This window comes from Syngnathus scovelli, chromosome 11 (assembly GCF_024217435.2).
Source record: "Syngnathus scovelli strain Florida chromosome 11, RoL_Ssco_1.2, whole genome shotgun sequence".
NCBI lineage: Eukaryota > Metazoa > Chordata > Actinopteri > Syngnathiformes > Syngnathidae > Syngnathus > Syngnathus scovelli.
Window position 1 is genome coordinate 2,149,333 of NC_090857.1, and position 12,206 is coordinate 2,161,538.

General features: G+C 46.8%; 2 protein-coding genes across 3 annotated transcripts; one reads left to right on the plus strand and one right to left on the minus strand.

Moving 5' to 3' along the window:
* The first annotated feature begins 600 nt into the window (after positions 1–600).
* On the plus strand, positions 601–2,868 carry abraa (actin binding Rho activating protein a). The gene is made up of 2 exons (XM_049732999.2): positions 601–1,351; positions 2,265–2,868. Exons 1-2 carry the CDS (start codon positions 782–784, stop codon positions 2,700–2,702), a joined length of 1,008 nt encoding a protein of 335 aa, XP_049588956.1. The 5' UTR covers positions 601–781; the 3' UTR covers positions 2,703–2,868.
* Positions 2,815–11,623, minus strand: rims4 (regulating synaptic membrane exocytosis 4). 2 transcript variants are annotated; one of them, XM_049733001.2, is made up of 7 exons: positions 11,048–11,623; positions 9,220–9,364; positions 6,843–6,955; positions 6,210–6,311; positions 5,568–5,707; positions 5,116–5,219; positions 2,815–5,045 (listed from the first exon to the last, which is right to left on the minus strand). In XM_049733001.2, exons 1-7 carry the CDS (start codon positions 11,142–11,144, stop codon positions 4,976–4,978), a joined length of 771 nt encoding a protein of 256 aa, XP_049588958.1. In that variant the 5' UTR covers positions 11,145–11,623; the 3' UTR covers positions 2,815–4,975. The 2 variants fall into 2 exon arrangements, with proteins under 2 accessions (XP_049588958.1, XP_049588957.1); XM_049733000.2 differs by having other exon boundaries at positions 2,815–5,219.
* Between the last annotated feature and the right edge of the window lie 583 nt (positions 11,624–12,206).

Genomic DNA, 12,206 nt, shown 5'->3' on the forward strand with positions numbered 1-12,206 from the left:
AGATGAAAACAAAGTTCACGCCCAGAAAAGTTGGAAATGCATTTTGCAATTTCGATCTCGTTATTTCATTCATTTTTACAAACTATAATAACCATGATGGGAGATGATGTCATTATTTCTTCATGAGCTCAGATTCACTGTATATAATCCATAATGTCATATTGCCAAATATAACGCATGACAACTTGGCCATTTTGATCGTCACCATGAAGTACAGTGCACTAATAGTTCCAGTCGTAACATCATAGACATGCAGACATCACAGTGTGTGTGTGACCAATAATCCAAACACACACACAGGTTGTTGAAGGAATTTGTCTCAGTGGGATCCAGTCAACAGGTGGGAGTTATTTTTAGATCCTCTGTGACCTCACATCCAAATACACGAATTGTGTGCACTTTTGCGTGCTTATGTTTGTGCTGTAGAATTGGACTTTGTGTGTGTGTGTGTGTGTGTGTGTGTGTGTGTGTGTGTGTGTGTGTGTGTGTGTGTGTGTGTGTGTGTGTGTGTGTGTGTGTGTGCTAATGTACAAATCTGGATTTCACATCTCACATGTCCCCCCCCCCCCCTTCCCGCTGCGAATCCAATGGTTCTATTTAAAGGGCTCCCGGGCGGGCGTCTCACCCACTGACTGAGTGAGCAAGCGAAGATCCGGAGGGCTTGCCGCCGTTCCCGGGAAGACCTAGAAGCTGAGCCGAAAGGATCATAAGGCCTTAGCGGCAGATTTGTGACATCCTCAGCCGCATCTCTTAAATCAGGACCAAGTGAGCTCGGGCAACAATGAGCGCCTGCCGACCGGAGGCCCCCGCTTTAAAACGCGCCGTGAGGAAAATCCGATGCGCCGCCATGGTGGCCAGCCTGGCCAAGAGTTGGCAAGGTTGGGCCAACGAGCATAGCGACAAGCAGGACGCCGCTCCCACTGGGTGGATGCCCTGCTCTGTGGACCAGAAGGACACAACGGAGCGAAGCCATAAATTCAAAGTTGCTAAACCCAGGGAAACGGCCTCAGGTGATGACGCCACTCCCATCCGGAGCGTTTCTATCTCTAAAAGTGTTCAACCGAAAGTCAGCGAGCGCGGCGGGGATGTGGTCAACATCATCCGCGAGAAGATGGAGTCGGGTCCTGAGGAAAACAAGCCCTTCCTGGGTAATGAGTCGCCAACGCGGCGGCGCCACATGAAGGCCTTGCATGGAGCCGGCGGAGGCATTATCCATGAGAGGAAATTGATGCTGCAGGACAGGAAATTGAGCTCCAGGAGCAGCAGCCTAGACACGGAGGACAGCGGCCTGGGGGATGAAGTTGCGCCTGGAGAAAGTGCCGAAACCGCAGATATCAAGTGCAAACCCAAGGTAGTGCTAAGATATTACAGAATGTTGGAACGTTATGTCGTAGCGTTACGTCGTAGCGTTACGGCGTAGCGTTACGGCGTAGCGTTACGTTGTGGCGTTACGCGAGAGGTTTGAAGAGAAGACCTTTTTTTCTTCTTCAAATGCTGCACCGATGGCCGTATTTCTTTTGTCTTTTTTTACCACTATAAAACTCAAAACTGTCAGTGTACACATACGTTTTTGTTAGTGTAAATATGTTTTTGTTATTGTTTATATGTTGTTTTGTGTTATTCGGGCAAATAAATGCAGTTGCTATACAGACACCATGTCATTTGTGTCATAACATATGACATAAATGACCCCCCCCAACAAAAAAAAAAAATAATAACCCCGCCCCCTCCACAAAAATGACCACGCCCACCTCCAGAACAAGGTGTCCTCTTTTTCAGAATCCCAAATCTGGTCACCCTACGTAAAAATTCCCGCACAAAACGCCACCATTGCTCTGACGTCTCTTGGAGAAACTCAACTCCAAGCCGGCAAGCGAGTCGTCTTGCCCTATAAAAAGGCAAGCTGCCTCCTGGCCCAGTTGTAAAAGAAAAAAAAAAAAAAAAAAAGAACTGGAAAATGTAAATCAAGCTGGAGGACAACATGTTCTCGAGCTTGACCTTCCAGTGCAGCGGGAGGTAAGAACAGCCTCAATGTCAACACGGCTTTGAGTAACAGCTGACAGCTGCCGGAAAAAAAATCTCCACTTTTAATTGAAGGACCCAAGCCCCTTGTCATATGGAAACAACGAAGAGTCACCAAAGTAGCACTTTGAGTAACAGAAGGAGCAACGGGAAGTTTGTACTGTGAGAGAGCTCACACCTACCAAGTCTTGGTATTTATTTTGCCACGCTCTCTGGACGCTGATCATCTCCTCTCCCCTTAGATCAAGGTGTCCACCATGGGCGACATTAAGAATTGCTGGCAGCGCTGGTCCGAGGAGCACGCAGAGAGCCAGAAACTCAATCCCTTCAGTGAGGACTTTGACCACCACTACGCCATGAGCCAGTGCCTGCGCAAGGGCGACAGCGGCTACGGTCGCCCCAAGGAGGGCTCCAAGACGGCGGAACGGGGCGAGCGTGCGCACAAGCACATCCACAGGGAGATGGAGGAGATGGTCTGGATCATCCGGGACATGGGCTTCCGGGACAGGCAAGGCCGTGCCGTCGTCACCTTCGGCCGCCTCTTTGAGCGCTACGTGAAGATCTCCGACAAGGTGGTGGGCATCCTGCTGCGTTGTCGCAAGCATAAGATGCTGGACTTTGAGGGCGAGATGCTGTGGCAAGGACAAGATGACCACGTGATCATCACCGTGATGGACTGACTCCTGGAAGAACCCGCCTTGTCCACGGAGATGTAGAACGTTAGGAAATTCCTCCTCGTTTTTGTGTCATGATTGAACTTCTGCAAATTCCCAGCGTGGCTCTTTACCAAGCTGGGAGAAGGATGCGCTTTGCACATTTGGAATAAACACGTTTTCTTGCCATGTTTTTTTTTTTCATTGTACTTTATTTATTTAATCCAAGTCACAAAAATGTGGTCATGTGCATCCAAGCAATCACAATCAAGTCAAAAGAAAATGACGTTTGTTAGGAATAATTAGTTGAGTTTACATATTCAATAACTTTGATGCGTATGATCTTTTTTTTTTCTCAAATTTTCATGGATGTTAGTCCTCAGAGGCAACATGTCCGCCGTGCGTGTAAGGCCTCCGCTTAATGTGTGAGCGCTACAATCAAACCCAGCAGAGCAGACCTCCGCCAAGGCCTCGACTTTGACATTCAGATGAACTTTTTGAAGGTTTTGCCCTTTTAGGAAAAACATTGAATAAAAGAAGACGACATCATCAAAACGACAAGTCGACATGCTCCTTTATGTTTGGCCAAGGTAACCCGACGATTACCATTATATTGTCATGAAATGTTTTTCTTCAGATGACATAAAAACTGTTGTTTTGTGTTGTTGCTACGCTAGCTGCTGACAGCTAAACAGCTTACATCGGGTGACTTTGGAGCAATAATAAATATAAAGTATATTAAATTGTAAACGGGATTTTCTCATAAAATGTTTTGGCACAAAAAACCCACAAAAATTCCTTACATTTATTAAATATATTAAATATTTATATAATAACATCTAAATCTCTTGTGGTTTTTATTTCTTTTAATACATTTTTTGCATTGTTAAAAAAAGCAGTGATTCTGACTGATGATGATTTCCGGTTACAGGCTAGCATGTTAGTATGGGGGGCGGATGTTAAGTCGTTTCGAAAAACTGCCTTGATGATGGCAGCTTCGGGATTTTATTGCTTCTCACAATGTAGCCTATGATTTTTTTTTTGTAAAAATGTAATCATAATAATAATAATAATAATAACAACAACAATAATTTCCCTGCAGTACTGCTACTGACAAACCTGAGGACAAAACTTAATTTAAAAAAAAAACTAAAATCGAATCCTTGGAAGGATCCCAAACTTTTGCATGTTTTAATCAATAAAAAATAAAAGTCGCAAACAAATATGCTACATTGTGTTTGATCCCTCAGCACAGCCTCGCCGTGCTAACTGCGCATTAGACTGCATGCAGATGCTAGCGGCTAACACTACGAGCTACAATTTCCATGGCCACCGGCTGACCTTTGGCTCACAGTTGTCAATATTTACACCACGTAAGGTGCCAAAAATTAAATCCTCTCCTCATGCTAACGTCAAGCTAATGGCTAAATTTATCCAAGCCTTTCGCAGCGCCATTAAGGTGATGCTACTTTCCAATGAAGTGAAGAAAGACACTTTCTGGTCAAAGATGGCACGTGTGCAACGATTAGCCAAAATAAAAACAAGTAGACGATGTATACGATTAAGCTACAAGACTGTCTGACAAGCTTTCTAAGTGCGTTCCACGTTTGCTCATCAAGAAACAAAACACACGAGTGGAATGAATATTCTGGGGCACATGTCACAAGCACGGCTAGTGTTAGCTAACACTTTGTTTTGATTTTGTAATTCTTTTTTTTTTTTGCTTTCTTTTTTACATTCATGCTTAATGGCATTTTCAACCTTTGTAAAATAGTTTTATATTTTTGCACACTTGGTTGTTTGGATTTAATTTGGTGAATGTATTTATATATTCATTTACTTTTTAAAATATGAGTCCCTTTTCATTAACTTTGACTGCAATTATATTAACTTTTGTAATGTCCTGGATAATCATGTATTTTTTAAATTCACTTATGTAATGAGGGTTTTTTTTCTAATGAAATTGTTAGTGTCAATTGCTTTAGTTGTTTTATTTCTCAATGGGCTTTATCACTTTGGAGGATTAGCTTTTTGCTTTTGTGAATTGTAATATGTTATTGTAACATGAGTTTCTTGCAAATGGTCAACTTCGCTACGGTACTTGGGGGTGCACATTACCTGGCGTGAGGATGTTGAGGAGGCTCCTCGGAAAGCTCCCAAAATGCTTGCGAAGCTTTGCACTAACAGAAGAGGATGCCGACGACGCTGCGGAAGGAGACGACGTGAGATCGGGATGCTGAGCCTGCAGCGTCGCCTTGGTCCAAACAGGAGGAAGCCCCGACGAGTCCAAAGTCCGGCACTCAGATGGCTCCTGTGCCGAATGTCTCAGGGGCGCTCGCAGCAGGGACCCACACCGCTCTCCAGTGACAACTGCGAGCAGTGGCGCATGAGGGGCGCGCTGGTGGGCTCCACCATGGACGAGGTAGGGAACAGCTTGTACCAGCCAATCACCATGCTGCTCAGGTCCAGCTCCTCCAAGAGGATGCGGGCCACCCCCATGAAGCACTTGCGCCCCATGCGCCCGTAATTGCCCCAAACGATCAGCTGCAAGGAGCACAGCAAACAAACAAAAGCGCTTCACATTCTTGTTGTCCGTTCTTCCGAATTTTAGAAAATAATTTTATCACAAATAAACCTGCAAACAAAAGAGAACCAAAGCCCCCCAATCAGTCGCCCATTTTGGTTTTAACCATACATTTGGGCAAATTTGAGATTGAGGGTTCCCAGGGTTCTTGCAAGACGAACTTCTCTGGGAGATTTTGTCCGATCATAACTAAATTTGATGCACTTGGACAGATGGATGATGGCAAATTTCCAAAGGTTGGATTCATCATCATTGTGTGAAGGCAGACCACAACTGCGAAATCCATATGAAGTCGGTGTTTGACGTACCTGGACCACCTTCCCCTGGGGGCTCTCAGAGAAGACCAGCACTTGGTTGTAAAGAGGGTCCAGAGACTTCCTGGCCGACTTGGTCTTCTTCTTGGCCACGCAGGTGCCATTCTCCAGCAAGTAGACTTTGATGTAGGCCGCTATACGCAACACAGCAAAACCATACTCGTATTGCATTTGACACGCAAATCATTTCAGGAAAATGGATTTGCTTTGATTTGTAATTGAAATTGTATATTTTTAAAAGACAGCTAGTGAGCGAGCGGGCTAAATGTGTGTAAAAACAGGTTGAGGTAGCATTAGCCAGCTAATAAGGCTAACAGCAATGTTGCTTGCTGTTGTTTTCACACAGGTTGAGGTAGCATTCGCTAGCTAACAATGCTAAAAGCAATGTTGCTTGCTGTTGTTTTAACAAAGAAAACAGACAGGGAGGGGAAAGTGACTTTGTTTTCCGTTTTTTTTTCAAGGTGTCATGCTCTTTTGTGTTTTTGATCCGTTCATCCTTTTTGGTCTGCGCCGCTTTATTCTTATGCAACTGCTTAGCATTCCACATTACGCAACGGCACGGATTTAATAGTCTCTTGTTACACAATTCAACCTGCGGCTACTCTTGCTGTGTGTGTGTTGTGTCCAGGGAATTACCGGGAGGCCCCTTGGAGCCCATTTTCATGGTGAGTCCTCTAGCCTGGACCACCTCCACTTCCAGACCTCCGTTCCTCTCCATTAAGCCGATCTCCACATCACCTGCATGCGATTCATCACAATCACCCAGTCGATACATTTAAGAGCCGGACGAGAACACGATCAGTTTGCAATTTTAAAGTTCCTGTGAAAATAAAGAAAATCTGAAGTAGCGAGTACGGCCACTGTTGCCGCCAGCTGCGCTTTCAGATCCACGTCAGGCTGGCTGTTCTGGGCCGCGTGGCGGTTGCGTAATATTCGACTGGACTCGGTTCTGTCGGCGTTGCTCGGCCAAGGATGCCGAGCCTCTGCCAGGGAGTAATGTGACCCACTTACAGAACGTCCTCACGCTGAATAGCAAACACTACAGCATGTGGATGCAACTCACGCCCTTCGCTACTTACAAACAAGCCAATTTTTTGACCGATTTGCAGAAATGAAGGCATTTTTTTTCGACAAAACAACCCAAAGTTGGGTCAAGTTCATGGGTTTGTCCAGTTTTGAACCCAACATGTTTAAGGGTGGACAACGGCGTGGCTCTCTGGCTTGTGCTTCCCATTTGGCAACATGCTCGATGCTAACGAGCCATCTCACCCATGGACGTCATGGCCAGCGTCTGCCGGCCGACAAACTGGGCCGGTCCCATCCCGTCCAGGAAGTCGCTGAACTGGGCATCAGAGGCCAAGCACATACCGCTGTAGTTGAGGCTGAAGACAGAAAAAAGACACACGGTCGGATATTTCTGCAGATTCAGCGACACAACGTGGACAAATGTTTTCGGGGTATTTATGAGACGATTCTGGTGGAGGAAAAGGAAGAAGCAGCAATTGGACCGGCCTTTTAATTAAATGCAGAGCATCCTGGCAGTCGTTAGTGAATAATTTACGGCGCAACAAAATCACTCAGCCAAGATTAGTCGTTGACGCGAAGGTTTTAATATTTTACATTTGTCAAGTGCTTTGGTTTAGTAGCAGCACACTCGCTAGCGCTAATAAGAAAACTGGATTCAAAAAAGAAAAGGATGATGCTTGGAAGCGATCAGTGAGACTGCACGTTGTCACTTGCAAGCAAAATGTCGGACTTTCAGTGTGCCTGTCGTCGGGCCTGGAATCTTGACATTTTCGTGGCGCGTCATGTTCTTTTTCCTTCTGGTGTCTCATGCTGCAAAGTGAAAGTGGCTTTGGGGCTGAATTTTGCAAAGAGGATTCAACTCTCGTTTTTATAGTTGACATTTGTCAAGCGTGCTTGTTTAACAGCCAGATGTAACGAGGTCACGCCATGTGCGAGCTGTATTTTAATCATGCAATAAGTCCGTCCATCAACATCAGCCCAGTGAGTATTACACTCTCAGGTTACAACGCTGCTGCGGGGATTATGTTAAAAAAAACAGCACAATTTAAAAAAAAAACTTGAAATGGTTGACTTTGTGTCTTGTCAGACACGGCTTCTTAAGAATTTTTTTTTTGTAAGTCTGCTCATAATAGATAAAATGTCATCATCTGCAGATTAAAATGATCTTGCGGAGCTGAATTCTTAAAAGCATTCCACGATGCGCTACCAAGAGTCATCAAATTTGGCCGCCAAGCTCCACTCACAAGTAATGAGGAGGCGTCACGTGACAGCCACATGCTTGTTCCTTCCAAAATAAACGTCGGGCCTGCGAGCCACAAGCAGAGAGCCGTGCACGCGCGTCTCAGGCCTGCGCGGCGCGTCGCCACCATAACGTCAGGTGCGCGCGCCAAAGCAGTACATGTGTTTAACATCGGCTAGACGTATGCTACGCGAGAAAAGCTTTGCCAAGTGATGACAAAAGTGATGAAAATGCGGAAGAAACTTCATTTTTCTGTCTGTACAGCAACATTGTGCCAGTGCAGCAGCAGCAGCAGCAGCAGCAGCGATGGATTGCGCAATCACCAAAGTGCGCTCTGACAATAAAAAGGCAGCAGATGCCAATGTTCAACTCTCACTATTAGCAGCAGTTCCACACCAAGGGAGGAAGGGCAACAACTTATTTGAAGATTTCACGTCACTTAGCTTATCTTGGCAATTGTACGCATCTTTGCCATTGCCTCCCGACATAATTTGCTTAACCAATCAGCTGCTGGCATTCCCTGGGGTGCCGCCCACTTGTGTCTCCTGTCAGCCTCTGATGTTTTGTTGCACTTTTGGAGCCAAAACGCCTTAGTCAGAAATAGAAAGCGAAACAGAGCGTGCCGTGTGTGAAAACCAATCGTCCTCTGCTGAGTTTGCTCCCCCCCCCCCACTACCACCACCCCGCCCCTCCGTCCCACTGAGATTTGAAAGCCCCCACCAAACCCCCATTTATGTAACTGCAGGATTTCATAGCCAGGTTGGCAACAACCTGGGTGTGTGTGTGTGTTCTACACTTGTGATGTCATAAGCCTCCAGAGAACACAAGGTCTGTAGATTGGGATGCTGATGCTGATGCTGCTTCTGCTGCTGCTGCTGCTGCTGTACAGCGCCTCCAGTGCCCAAAAGTGTTTATTTGAGTCTAACATGAGATGGGACGCCACTTGTGTAGAATCTTTTACAACAAGTCCATAAAAATGGACAAATGGCAGCCACCATACAAGACATGCGATTCATCAGCATGTGGCTCTCGCACACAACGCTGACAGATACACACGGACGAGGAGGCGGCACGTGGCCTGCGTGCTTTGCTCTTCCAGGAAGTCCAGTAAAATGGAAAAATGCCAGATCTGGAATTTATACATAGGCTTTCACAGCAAACCCCGAGTGGGACACGCACTAAATTAAAAAAAAAAAAACGTTTCATAGCCGTAAGAAAAAGCGCCATTCCGAATCCGTTGCTTCTTGCACAAAATTGGCAAATCCGAGACGGCCCATATCAAAAGAGCATAGGTGCATCGGCATCACCGCTGGCATGTCTTCAGCGAAGGAACTTTTGCAACCTTGTGCGGCCAAAAAGCGTGGCGGACGGCGAACTCACTTGCCCTCCGAGCCGTAACTGTTCATGCTTTCCTCGATGGACTCGTGGCTGGCCTGCCGAGGCGGCCGACTGGGCATCTCCACTGCCAGGCCAGTCTCCGTGCTCCTCTGGATAGCGCCCTTCAACTTACGCCCATCTGGGTCCACTACACAAACACACACACACACACATGCTCACAGGATATTACAGTGTTTTAAAATCATGTTTCACTGGCTGACCTTGAAAAAAAATGTTATGCTGCCGTAAATCACTATTCCAAGTTGACACAAAGCGAATGAAAAAGCAAAACAGGAAACACACAAAAACACACTCATCCCAAAACAACAAGACAACACGACAACACATCTTGTTGCAACATATCACACTGGCATTATGGCAGCAAGCAAGGTGGCCTGTGTGTGTGCGTGACCTTGTTTTTAGGACACGAGTGTCTCCTTCTTACAGCTCAGACACTCACTCAAACTGACTCAGACTCACAAAAAGTGGGACAGAGAGTCTGACCCCCCCTCACACACTCACACACACACGCTTGGTGTCTGCTATTAAAAGCTACTCAAAGTCTGAGCTCTATTTAGCTGCAGACGAGCTCAGACACACACTTGCTCTGACAAACACACCTGCACACTGCGAAATTGATTGTAGCGGAATGACTAGCGTGTGCCGATTCGCTAGTAAAATCACACACAGCGGCATAAAAGAAAAAGAGCATCCATCCCTCCATGATCTCCTTTCATTTTCTCTTTCTTTGAGACAAATGGATGCAACAAAGCTGCTTCGGTGCCCACTGGTGGACTTTTGGAGATGACGTGCGCGGGAACAGGGAAGGGGATGGGGGGTGACCCAAAACAGTCAGGAGTAAAAGATGGCGTGCCGGGAAAGGAGGTCTGCTCCACTGGGAGGAGGAAGAGGAGGAGGAGGAGGGATGATAAAGCACGTGAGGGCCTCTCAAAAGAGCATTTTTGACACAAGACGGCCACCTGAACATCAAACTGGAGTCTTCATGCATGTTCCCCACGACATAAACAATTTGACCTCCCCGTGGACAGCTTAATGAGAAATCCCCATCGGAATGGTGTAGCATGCTAGCTAGCATTAAAGTCAGAAAATGCTAACAGAAGCAACCACATTGCACGCGAGATGCTTTCCCGTCGCCCGAGAAGAGAAAGTACAGCGTGTGCATTCAATGACCTCCGATGACGGTGGACTGCCGCCAAATGTATGACATCATCGCACGGACGTGGCGCCAGACAGAAACATTGCGAACTTGATTCCAAAGGTAAGAGACGTCGTTCGTGTTAACGAGACACGTTAGTGAATTTCAGCCATATTGAAGCTCCGTTTTGTTTTTTCAATATGCCGCTTTTGACACTATGTGTTGTTTTCTTAGGCAGAGTTTGAAGCGGGGCAACACGTGTCAATCATGTGACCAAGCCGTTTGCGACTCTGGTGGATTTTGGAGAGCCTCCACCGTTGCTCGTCCATGCGTGGGTTCAGGGGGGTATCATCACTGACGCTATTGCCCTTGCAAATTGGAGAAATCTTATTGGCCTGATGACATTTGACCTGGACTGTGTAGAAATGGAAGTGTTCATCCCCTGATCGTCCGTATAGCCTCAAATTTCCAAGCGTTGATAACTTTTTGAAAATAGGACTTCGACATGGCTTTTTCAGCATTGAAGTCGTTTATACAGACGAAACTAAGGCGGATTTTTAGACAATGTTTGAATTAGAAAAAAAAAGGTGAAAAAGGTGTCTTTTCTGTTATCACTGGGATAGTCGGAAAACGGACAGCCGAGACAGAGAGCCTCACGCGCAAGCACGTACGTACCTCCGTCGTCCTCATCGAAGGAGTTCATGCAGGGGAAGTAGATGGCGAGCGCCTCGAAAGACGCCGACAGGCTGATGCGGCTCTGCGAGCGCTCCATGTAGAGGCCGCCCCCCCCGGTGGACCCCCCGCCCGCCGCCGGGCCCGGGTCGGCCGGCTTGGCCAAGCGCGGCTGCTGGGCATTCTTCACGCGGAGTACGGCGCGCGGCGTCTTGCACGGCGGTCGTCGGCTGCCCCCCGCGGCGGCAGACCCTCCAAGCCAGCCGGGAAAGGCGAGTCACAAGCCGGGAAGACGTTGGCGGCGTGCGGCGGCGCGGGGAGGTGGAGGACGACGAAGAAGAGGAGGGGGAGGAAGAAGAGCTCTCATAGAGGATGCTTTGTTCCTTGCTCCAAGGTCCCAAAAGTGGGATTTGACGCCGTCTTAGGAGAGCTTGCGGAGCTGTGCGGGTGGCGCTCCGCGGCGCATCTTTACGGTGGGGAAAACACGGACCTTGGGCACCAGAGAGGGAGAAGGTGATGGCTGCGGCCGTCGAGCGCCTCCCGGGCTAGGTGATGCTCGTCTGGGAGAGTCTAGCAGGAATGAATGAGAGCAGAGGATGAGGAGAGGAGTCAGCCAATCACGGGCAGAGGAAGGAGACGGGGGCGTGGCTGTTGGCTGGAGGACGAACCATCAGGCACAATGATGGTGAAATAAAAGTCATATTTTGTTAGCTACATGGCTTAAAAATGGGGGTAGGGACTTTTAGTTTTGGAGTCATTTTTTTACAATTTCCAGAGGAAAGGAAGTGTGTTGCTGCCACGCCAGAAAAAAAGTTCAGTTACGTGATAAATTTCACTGCAAAAAATGAATTGTTTTGATACTTCTCTGTTTTGTTTTTTATTCGAGGGGAGCTCATATACGATTAAAAAAAAAGTTTGATAAGTCAAGACTTCATATACAGTAAGAACATACTGGGGGGAAGTCAAAGTCAGACTTTAACACAATAGCATACGTTTTGGGGAAAAAATACTAAAAATGTAATTTCATTTGAATGAAATGTCGTCAGATAAAAGAAAAGAAGGCGTCACCAAGGTAACTGGGCAACTTGTCACAATCAGCTGACAACGGGACAGGAGGAGCTGCTCATTTTGCTATTTCAAGCATGAATAAACATGTACAACG